The sequence below is a fragment of the Epinephelus lanceolatus genome, chromosome 11 (genome assembly GCF_041903045.1).
Source record: "Epinephelus lanceolatus isolate andai-2023 chromosome 11, ASM4190304v1, whole genome shotgun sequence".
Classification (NCBI taxonomy): Eukaryota; Metazoa; Chordata; class Actinopteri; order Perciformes; family Serranidae; genus Epinephelus; species Epinephelus lanceolatus.
The window spans coordinates 21197661-21209440 of record NC_135744.1 but is presented as its reverse complement, the minus strand read 5'-3'; the positions used below and the strand labels follow the sequence as shown (position 1 = coordinate 21209440).

Sequence of the window (11780 nt, the reverse complement as noted above, 5' to 3'; positions counted from 1 at the left end):
AAAGTATTGATTCTGGCTTTTAAAGAGGAAAAGTCAATTACATCCAGGCACACACAATCTGTATAGTTTGTCCAGGAGATAAAAGCAAAGGTGGAAGTGGAGATTGATTCAATAATCACCCAAACGAAACAGGAAGTACATCCGTGCATCAGTTAATCCATCACAGTCAGGTTTTGATGTAGATAGGACTATCGTGAAAGTGAAGTTGTGCTGTGAGATCACTGGTGTTACTTTTCATAACCTACAGCATGTGGATGAAGAGAGGGTTACCTCTAAAGCTCGGGTAACATCCCCTCCATGTTGAGTTTCAGATGCTTCCATCAGGGCTGAGGTTTTGCCTCCCTAAATGCAGCATAAAGCGTTACAGATCGTCCTTTGTCCCGTCTGTCCTCACCTATCTTAACCAGCAGTGACCCTTAATGTCCATGATTTACCCCTGACAGTGTGTGATACTGGAAACTGTGTGTGATGTGTTGTACTGTCTGTTTTGTTGTACTCATGGCTACTGTCTGTATCTCAAATTGCCCCTCGGGGACGTTAAAGTTTACCATGAGATTTATGGGGAAAATATACTGACAAGTGTGCCTAAATAAATAAAATATTTTAAAAAAGCTTTTATGTTTCAGGCTCTTTCTACACTTTAGAACGTTTTTGTTTTTGGAGGGTTTGTTTAACAGTAACTTTCAAAAACGTTTCAATTTTCAAAGATGGCACTTCAAGTTTTCACGTTATTCGGCACTTTAAAGTATCACAGCATGTTACAGATCCAAATTGACAACTTGTACATGGCCATACACAGTGGTGGAATGTAATTAAGGACATTTTTTCAAGGTACTTGTACTTGAGTGCTTCCATTTTATGCAACATGACTTTCCATTTCTAGTTAAATGTGAATTTCCTTCACGTCTTCTTCAGTTTCTCTGCCCTTTGGTCCCATTTGTCTCTCTCGTTGCTTTTGTTTCCCACTCCTGAATTAACTCTCTGTCACCTCCCCTCATTTTTTCCTTCTTCCCCCTCTCTTCTCTCCTTTTTTTTGAATTATTCAAACAATACAAATACAAATAACACAACCACACTGTAACACATCATAAACCAGACGCAGACATATGGTAGTAAAAGAAGGAAAGAAAAGAAAATCACAGACACACAAACAACCAAAAACAACTATATAATGACATCATTATCATCCTTCTTCTTAACTTGGCCTTAATCTATTCCATCTTTTCTTATTGTCATTCAGTTTCCCCTGCTTTGAACCAATAATGCCCTCTAACATAACAAAATGTTTTAAAAAGGAAAGAAAACAGGAAAGTGTCAATCACTCTGTTCCTTTTGATTCAAAAATAAATCTTTTCCTCATAATAGTATTTAAAATACTAAATTAGATCTTCTTTCTCTTTGTTCAAACCCTCTTAGCAGACCTCTGCTCCCTCCAGCCAATCAGAAACAGCGGATCCACATCTAAAGTCTGTAAGGATTGATAAGTTGAAAACCATCTTGCCACAATAAATCCACATGAAGATAAAAAACAGATGAGAACAAACATTTTTATTCTCCAAATAGTTTTTTTTAATACAACCTCAGTCTGGACAGTGATTGGACAGTACAAAATGAGACTGATGCACAAATGTATAAAAAAAAAAAAAAAAAAGTCGATGTAAACATGTGTTTATGTACAAGTTATGTACAATGTACAACATAAGTTAGAAATGTGCGTAGATTACATTCTATATACACTGGCAAGGTTCAGACCCTGAGATTGACTTTAAACATAACATAGTGTCCCAATATGGGAGAACGTGATGTGTGGCTTTCCTCTCTTGTCATACACACTGAGAAAACATTATGTAGCAGATACTGCATACTGCTGCACAGCTGTGTGCAGCGCAGACAACAGGCGATGTGAGACCATTCAACTACACAGAGATTGCAATGGAAATGGGACGGCGTAATTCTGAGTAACTGTATGCATTCATTTGAGCGACATTCACTTCCCCTTATATGTTAAAATCTGTTGCCCTAGTGTTGCTGGATTATGAACACCTCTAGGTGGGCAACACAGGATGAGGGCCATACTGTTGACACCCGTTAGAGGGGTTTGCAGGCAGACACAATCATGCTGATTTTTAAAACAAGCAGTAGATTAGTCCTCTTGTGACTTCTGTTGTTTGTCACCTACCACATTGCTGAGTTTATTCTAATCTATAAAATGTTCTGTGCACCTTTTAAAATGCAGTTTAAAACAATCAAGTGTGCAGAAACGGTCAATGCAGGCAAAATGCAGATTACAGTCTCTACAGCTGTTTCACAGGAAGACAGAGATGCTCCCTCTTACTCAGTTGTATGAGGTGAAATGAGACTGCTGCTGTTTTAGACACTCCTCGGAGTCACTGTCCTCCTCCCAGTCCTCGTCATCCTCATCTTCACTGTCAGACTCTTCATAGAAGCTGATGGTTGCCTGAATGGGGAAGTTCCTCAGCAGAGCCTCTCCGTCCCTGTACAGATAGTCAAATGACTTGGATTTGGGCCAGAACAGCCTGTTGGAGAGAGAGAGAGAACACGGTAATGTTAATGACCAGGTGCCAATAACCACAAACATGGAGGTCAGTGGTTTTCAAACTTCAACGGGCAAGCCAAAATCTTAAGGCGCAGCTGCATTTGTATCTATAGCTTCTATGTGTTATCACTCTTACCATGACATAAGATGATAAAAATAAGAAAAAATACGACAGGTAGCTTTCATCATACTGTCTCTTTTCTTTTCAGTGGTAGGTCGTCTTTGCTGGTTCTTTGTTGTAATTTGCTCCGCACAATAAAGCGATCCATTGTCCCACTCACAGCTTTCTCCTTTTAAATGTTATCATCCCTCAAACTGGCTGACAGTCATCCATTTACAAATCTCCCACAACTCGTGCAGTATAATCCGAGTCTCATTTACCCAGTTGTATGCTCAGTACTTTCCAAACAGACAGCCCTTCCCAGCAAGGAACTGAATGAAAAGTGAAACTCAATCCATGCTCTCTACAAGCCAGACCCCAGTGATGAAAACAGTAATTTTACCTCGCAGAACACTGGAGCTGCTCGTCTACCGCTGCCTCGATCAGTTTGTTTGTGTTAATGTGTGATTTAAGTCTTTGAAAGGGTTAGTTTGGAATCACTAAAGTCACACAATAACACAAACAAACGAGGCAGTCATACACAAGCAGCTCCAGCGTTCAGTGAGGCAAAATTAATGTTTTTGTCAACGGAGTGTGGCTCTAAAGAGAGCATGGGTACGTTTCAGTTTTGGTTCATTCCCCTGTCAGGAATGGCTGTCTGTTTGGAAAGTACTGAGCATATGAGTGGATTAATGAGACTTGTATTACACCGCACAAGTAGTGTGAGTTTGTAAATGGATGTTTTGATATGGTTTTGCTGTTGTTAAATGTGAAGCCCTATGACTTCCAAAAATCAAGAATTTCTCAGTGTTTGGATTCTTCTGTCGAAGTTGGTTGAATTTTAATGAATTCAGTGTAATGCGAGGTGAATAACTGATAGACAAATGGTCATTTGGGGGGTGAGGCATTCCTCTGACTTAACGATAAAAAAAAAAAAATTGTAGAAAATAGATGCTGCTTAGCTCGAACTCCAGTAGAGTCAAACTACACAAACTACACTCTCCACTATAATCCATAAATCTATGCTGACAGAAGCCAGTGTTCATATTCAAGAATAGAAGCATGTAGAGACAGAAAGGATACTGACCTGACAGGGTGCTGGAAGGCCTGAGGTTTCCCATCTGATGAGAGGCAGCCTGGCAGTGTGGGTCTGGAGTAAGGCTGAGGGAGTCAGAGACAAATGGGATAAGTGCATTAGACACAAACATCACTCCAAATGAACAATAATGTTGCTCTGCAACTGCTGAAACTTGTTTCTGACACCCCCAAGTAGCAAAAAAAAATCTATCACTGTTACTGAGTGATTTGGTACTAAAAAGAACACAGAGGAAGAAACTACAGTCAGTCATACTCCTTGACCCTGACTCTGCAAGTCAGGCAAAACCAAACTGCGACCTGTAGAAAGACCTCTAGTGGACAACAACCTTTAAAATGGGACCGTTAAACTCTCAAGTGGCGATCAGATGGCCAGCAAAGCGTTAACACATCACAGGCTGAGGCAGCAATGAGCTGGCACATCGCTCAGCGTGTGAAGGGAGTGGCTGTGTAACGAGGTGTGTGCTCTCCAGAGGGACTGTGGGAATTTCCCCTCAGCCGCTCTCTCCCCAGAGGTGTTCGTTTTGGCATCTTTCCCCCAACAAGCAGGAAGCAATGCAGCTTTTAGGGGAGGGGTGCCACTCTATCACTACATTTTGGTCACACTGATAACATAAATAATTTCATAATAATTATAACAACTAATTCACCCAGCCAAATGTCAGAAGAGAAAAGACGACATGCGCCTTTTGGTCTCGTGCCAATGCAGCTGATGTTGAGAACGAACCATCATTTGGCACCAGGCTGGTGTTAAATTCCCACCCTGGTGTCACTCTGTGCGTGTTAGCTTCCTGTCAGCAAAAGCAGACTTGGAAAGGAGGATGACAGCCATCTACACACGTCACAACGTGTGTCTTCATATAGGCGTAATCTAATAAAACTAAACACATTATGAGCAGCTACTCCTCTAGTCACCCTTGTAAACTGCCGAGAGGTTTTGGTTTCTTGCTCTTCTAATTTATTCATGACCATTTTTACTTTAAACTGCAGCCTTTACACTGCCATGTGGGATAGGACGTGTTTCAGAGGCAGCCAGGGAGTTGTGAGTTGCAACAACCCTGCGGCGTCAATGCTCTGGTGCCATTCAAATGAATTAAAGGCCCGCTTTATTTCCCACACAGGGCAGTTTGAACGTGACCTTATAGAGGCAAAACCACTTGATGCTGACACGCTCCTCAACCTCTGCTGCCCCCTGCTCTTGATGAACCCCACATGACTGATGTCCTCAATTGCCTTAACACGCACAGGAAAGCCCCGAACAGACACGCATCATGAGACATTTTGTTTTGTTTGCCTTGTCAAAGATTTCGTCTCTCAACATACCTAAGATAAGATTAGATAAAACTCTATTCATCCTTATGGAAACTACTGTATAGCAGCTGTAAGACAAAGTAGGAAGAGTGCAAATATAAAGTCTAAGATAATAAACTAACTTACACAGGACAGCTTGCTCCGTGGGCATCGGTCTGGTCCATCTTTGTCACTGGATAACCATGGTCTCCAGAGCGTCGTCTGGCTGCAAGGAGGGGGAAACATAAGGTTCATTACATCTTAAAACTACTATAATAGGAGTCATAATTTGAAGTCAAACTGATCCTAAGCTACTGTAAAAACAGCTCGACAGACACTGCTGGGAGAAGTTTTGTTTAGTAGCACCTTGTGGATAATAACCATTTACAGATGGGAGTGAACACATAACAGAGAGTTACATGCATCTGTGATATTACCTGTGCATGTGGTTAATCAAAGAGTTGGAAATATTTTTAAATAAAACTATCAGATAGATCCATAAGATAGCACATATCCAAGACTGGTGAAAACAACAACAAAAATCCCCTTGTTCAAGTAAATTAGGAAAAGCAGTTTTCTTCCGGTGACCATTACCTGTGCTAAAACACCTGGTTGTGACTTTCAATTCTAATAAACAGAGTTTCTGTTTAGGAGAACATTAATTTAGGGACTGTTTGTTATTTATGTGGGGCGAGGGGTTTGGGTAAAGGGTGAAGGCATGTCAAATAATTTTTGAAAGCACTGTGGAGGGATTTATCTGGCTTTGGGAGAGGCATACAAATTTAAATATTAGTATTTTTTAAAATTTATTTTACCTTCTTTTTTTATTTTTTATTTTTTTTTACAAAAACCCTGCACAGGTTTGGAAGGCAGGTTTTCTTTAAAAAAAATCACCAAAATTACATCTTTATCATTGCCAGCAACTGTATAAACAGAAATAATTGTTGGATTTTCAAATTTCCGATGGTCCTTGGGCACATCACATGCAATGAACGCTTCCAACCAAAGCAAATTAATGAATAAAAACCACACAATTAAGTTTAAAATAGCATTATTTCGTCAAATCACTTATTAACAATTTGGCACAAACTAACTAGCATGCACGACAAGAGTAGAAATTCATTTTTTTTTCTACTCCAGGATTTCCTTTCCAACTTTTAACTTACAAACATCAAAGGGTACATTTTATAATTCTAATAAATCACACAACACACATAGTAAGTCACACCCCAGCCACTAGCCTTCTCTGATAAGTAAGTTAACGTTAACGAACAGTCCCTTAGCTTCATCTAGTTAGCCTTTTAAGCTAACTATGGATCTCTGCTCCTGTCGCCTAGCAACCACTCCTACTCTGGTTTAGCCACCTACAGTTAGCTTAGCTACCGTGTTATTCGCTTCAACCAGCAAACACTTCTTCGACACAAAATGTAGCCCAGCTGTGAGTTATCAAAATGCTGCAAATTAAATAAAGGTGTGTTTTAATGTGCGTCACTTAACGCCATCTGTCACTGACAGCAGCTGCTGTGAAACGTAACGCTACAGTGATTGAAACTACCATTAAGCTACAGTAGCTAATTCCCAGCCAGTGTGTTGAGTATAGCATTAGCTAACAGCTCCTCCATTAGCACCCTGTTCATTGAAATTGAATTGCAGTCAGCGAGCGGTGCCTACCTGCCGTTTGTGTCCGAGCTGCTGCTCACTGGCAGCGGGCGCGACCACGGTGCTGCGCTGAAGGACGGCTGCTGGAGGACCAGGCACGCGGAACTCATCTTTATCGGCTTCTTCTCCTGTAGATATTACACCGAATGATTTCTCTATTGTCGGAGGACTGCAGGTGTGTTCCCTTAATATGCAGGACCGGACTGCAGCGGATGGAGCAACGGTGTCTGCAGGCGAAAGACTAGTGGTGCTGAGAAAGAGCAAGAGGATGTCAGGGGGTTTATAAAGCACTGGAGCCTGGAGGAGGAGGAGTGTGTGTGTGTGTGTGTGTGTGTGTGTGTGTGTGTGTGTGTGTGTGTGTGTGTGTGTGCTGCAACTGGGAGGAAGGGCACAATCCCTGCTGGGTGACAAATGTTACCCAACTGCTAATGATGGATTCATCGTTGACTATCTTCATCAATGATTACACAATGAAAAACTGAATATGAGTGTGATGAAACAAAGAAATATAGTCTTTATTTTTTGGCAAAGATTTGTTTTTATTAACAGATGCTCAAATTACAGTGCAGGAGCAGTTCCAAAAAATATTTCCATTTTTGCAAAGTATTATTTTAAAAAAGAGAAAGTAAACGTAAAAGGACAAAGACACAGATCCAAAAATAAAAGAGGCAAACACACACACACAAATAAATGAACTAATACTAATCCTTATATATAGCCTACAGAGAGGATGCACAAAAACTAAACCTTAATAAATTATGGATTAGAAATGTTTAAAGAAATATTGTTGTTTTATGTGTAGCCAGGTCTTTTTGATATTAATACCACAAAGAAAAGTTACAGGTCTGCCACAAAAATGAATCAGTGAGTCAGCATTCACAAGCAATAAGAATCAAAAACTATTTAGGGGTACAAAATCTATTTTTATGCAAAATCTAAATATATGAAACGAGCACAAAAATGTGTACAAAAGGCAATTCATAGGCAGTGATGAAGATAAGATAAGATACACCTTTACTGATCCCACAACTGAGAAATTCCAGTGTTACAGCAGTCAAGGGGAAAGAGTCAGATTCAAGATTTCAAATTTTAAAGACTTAAAAAACTAGGCATGCAAAAAAGTACCAAAAAAAATACAAGAAACAGCAATTAATAATAATAATAATAATAATAATAATAATAATAATGAGCAGAGGATAAAAAAGAAAAATGAAAGCGGTTTGCATAGATAATTTAAGCGAATAAATATAGGACATATGACACAAAATATTAAACATAAAGTATGGATTTTATTGAACAACTATGTGAATATTATTAACATCCACTGTAATATTTGTACATTTAAATTTATATATGAGTTCATCCACGACCCTGTCACATTAATATAATAGCGATCATTATAGGCTTGCGTTGTGAATCTAACTTCGCACTTCCTGTAATATTCATGATGTATGACACACTATAATAATGGGGCTTGTGCTGTAGATCTTGAGGGATGGGTGGTGTTGTTGTTCTAATCTCAATCTAATTTTCTCTTGTTAATTAGTTTACTGTTGCTCCCCGCTGCCTTTCTCACAGATGGTGTCTAACTTTTCTCCTCGTTGTTGTTACAGACAACCTGGCGGCTTGAGATTTCTCACCGCCCCGCAGCGCCGCGCACAGAGGAGGCTTCACACCAAACTGCTCATCAGTGTGAGCAGCAGCGAGCAGCGGGGGTGACGGATCATTACAGGGCAGCAAACATCCAAATAACCTACATACAGGAGATATTACGCACGCGGTGTTCCCATTAAAGTTTATCAGCGTGGCTCTGATCCAATTCAGCATGCGCGAGATTTAGGGTATTGATTTTGACAGAAAATAAAAAACACGCGCTCCTTATCTTATCAGCAACTGATGCAAAAGTTATTTTGCAATAACACTCAACTTCTCAACAATCTTATAGATCTCAATTTGACCCTTTTGCGCCTGTTTTATTTCTCAGAGTCTTTAGTCTTTAGTGCAGCACTGATGGCGTGTGCAGCCCATTACAGCGGGTGTGAGGATCCTCATCGGCCCCTAATGTGCCCTAATGGCTCTTTCGTTTGGGATAAACAAAGCTGTCAGGGGCCAGCAGGAGCCCCGCTGAGAGCCAGAGAGGAGCAAACTGGCGCAAAAGGCACAAATGGGCCTGATGATGATGATGGGCCAAGCAGGACTGATATAACAGAGATAACAGGGCGCAAAAACATACAAGCTCCTTTAGTCCAATCATCTGCTAATGAAGAGGTCTGTATCTGCACTAACATCCCTGTGTGGACACAGGATTTCATTCTGAGGCAGACACTAATGCTATATAGATTTAATATGGAATTTACATAGACTTTACCAAAGACAATGTAAAACCCAACACCCAACAACACATAGCCTACTGGGTCTACCAGAAATTAAATACTTAAATAGGGGCTCATTTTAGGCTCAGATTGGCACTAATTCAACATTTGTGTTTTTTCGAAATTCCTCTAAATTCTTGTTTTTCTTGAAAGGTCCATAGCATACCACATAAAAACAGACAATTGTCTATGTACAAAAACACACCACAATAAATACAATATAGGCCTATACATGTATAGCCTATTTATATATATATATACATAAAGACAAGAAATATCCAACACTACATAATAAAGACAAAATTCAATAAACCACACCCACAAACAGGCTGGAAAGCCAGTGTCCCCACAGTCTCAATGAAAACCTGACTGAGCCAAGGCCTGGCCTCTGAGACAGAGAGCCTGCACATAAATGCATATATAAGATTTCTTATTAAGGCAGGGCAGGTAGGCACATCAACATTTACAAACATTTGGCTGGCACTGCACCATTGTGGAAGTTCAAGAAGCAGTCTCATGCTGTCATTATAGGCCACATTAATTCTTTGCATGTTGCTCTTCCTGTAGGAGCGCCACAAGTGGGCAGATGCAGCGAAAAGTGCTCTAAAAGAGGTATCTTCACATTAAAGCCTAGTTCACATTACATGATTTTCACCGTGATTGTGACATGGCAGAGGATCTTGAGAGCCACCTCGGGTCGGAGGTGAGTCGGCAGATAGTCTGCCACGACGAGTCCTCATGTGTGAACAAGCCTACGAGCAAGTCGCCCCCTTGTCTGTGACTGGGACTGGATATCTGGCATGCTGGAAAACTGGAGAAGTGTGACACGACTGACAAAGACCATCAGCCAATGAGAGGTGGGATATGTCCCACGACAGAAGAAATGTGAGGAGGACACGCCGCAGGATTGCCAGGTCCGCTTATTAGCTGCAACTTTGGGCTTGGTTTTTTATAAAGTTGCTTACAAATATTGGTAGTCGCACGTTTTGTTTTTTTGGGCTTGTTTCTAAAGTGGAGTTGCTTATTTGGGCTTGCTCTCCAAATGTCGCCTTCCTCTATATCCGTCTAATGAGTTATTTAAACTCATGATAGTATGTCGGACTGCAGTCACTTCTTTTGGGCTTGTTTCCATAGCCCTGGTTGCTTGTTTCTCTCCCAAGATCTGGCAACATTGACAAGCCGATCTCAGAAAAAAGACAATAACACGCACATCTGGAGTAAATATTGAAAGGGTGCAGGATCACAAACTTCTGACATGTATCAAAAAAGGAAAAAATGAACCGCACACCGATCGAGCTCCCATTAATCCATTTAATTTTCAGTCAAGTGACGTTTCGAGCAACGTAGGCTCTTCCTCACACTTGTAATCACAAGTCACATTACATTACAAGTCTGAGGAAGAGCCTGCATTGCTCGAAATGTCACTTGACTGAAAATTAAATGAATTAATGGGAGCTTGATCGGTGTGCGGTTCATTTTTTCTTTTTTGAAACATTGACAAGCCGGCAAGCGACAGCAACAATGGCGGCGTCCACAGGATCACGGGCAGCCATTGTGTGATTGGTGAGTTTGGTGATGTCACCATGTTATCTGGGGCTCTGTCGGCGAGGGCTTGGTGGAGAAATCTTGTGGTGTGCACACACAGTTCATAACGCAGTTGACGAGACTTCCGATGACAGAAACACACGTCGCCAGGTATGAACACTCAAAAGATTACGATAGTCTCCGCGAAAATCGTGTAATGTGAACTAGACTTAACTGAACACATGCTGAATTTGCAAGCAAACATAATAGCTCGCGTGACACTGTCTGTGGATATCTTTATCATCAGATAAATCATTGACAATATAATGGCTGAGATATTTAGTCTTATTACACTTTCAGAGCAACACCAGACAAAAAAGAATTCAGGAAATACTAATTTTCTGTCTTCTTTACTTCCAGCAATCATGATGTTGCTCTTATTGGTGTTACATTTGATTTTCAAAATCAGCACCACAGTTAGAGAAAATCTTCAGCAGCTGTTGTAGGCCGGCACTATATGGGCAGAAAACTACCGAATCATCTGCATACATAAGATAATTTATTCAAACATTGCCAGCCATACACGCTGTGTTACATGCATTCAACTGTTGGGACAAGTCATCCATGTATACATTAAAAAGAAAAGGAGACAAATTCTGCCCCTGTAGAACTCTGTTACTAACATGAACTGGTTCCTATAATGAGTAGTAAACACATTAAACAAGAATTCTCATTATCCATTAAGGGATCCCTCTACGATGCAATTTATGAAATACTTTCTCACAATTAATGCAGTTGAAAGCCTGAGAGGCATCTATAAAGCACATAAACATTGGGGAGTTCTGACACGTGATTCTACGTGATGAAAGCTAATTTGAATAATCCATCCCTTTAATTTCAGAATTCAGATTTATAATACTTTATTGATCCCAGGGTGAAACTGGGAGACATTACAGCTGCTCTTATACTGTATATATGCATAGAGAAATGATAAGAACATGGAAATGAGAAGTATGCAAGAAAAAAAGTACATTATGCTACAATATATACATAGAAATATATAAGAAAATTTAAGAAAAATACAAAAATATAAGAAAGAAATGTTAAAATATAGGCTACAAATATGTGCATCATACTACAAGTGTGCAGCAAGAGTAGCTGACTGTTGTAAAAAGACAATAGA

General features: G+C 40.2%; 1 protein-coding gene across 1 annotated transcript; it reads right to left on the bottom strand.

Moving 5' to 3' along the window:
* Positions 1-1533: 1533 nt before the first annotated feature.
* On the bottom strand, positions 1534-7020 carry LOC117265738 (protein ripply1). Its single transcript, XM_033640406.2, has 4 exons — positions 6714-7020; positions 5190-5268; positions 3745-3818; positions 1534-2537 (listed from the first exon to the last, which is right to left on the bottom strand). The coding sequence occupies exons 1-4, from the start codon at positions 6809-6811 to the stop codon at positions 2336-2338; spliced, it is 453 nt and encodes a 150-aa protein (XP_033496297.1). The 5' UTR covers positions 6812-7020; the 3' UTR covers positions 1534-2335.
* Between the last annotated feature and the right edge of the window lie 4760 nt (positions 7021-11780).

Bases quoted from the DNA above. Each gene is read 5' to 3' on its own strand.
- LOC117265738 (XM_033640406.2), bottom strand. From the start codon at position 6,811: ATGAGTTCCGCGTGCCTGGTCCTCCAGCAGCCGTCCTTCAGCGCAGCA. The intron at 5,269-6,713 runs GTAGGCACCGCT...CCCTCCTTGCAG, and splicing joins AGCTCGGACACAAACGGCAG to CCAGACGACGCTCTGGAGAC. The intron at 3,819-5,189 runs GTAAGTTAGTTT...TGACTCCCTCAG, and splicing joins CACGGAGCAAGCTGTCCTGT to CCTTACTCCAGACCCACACT.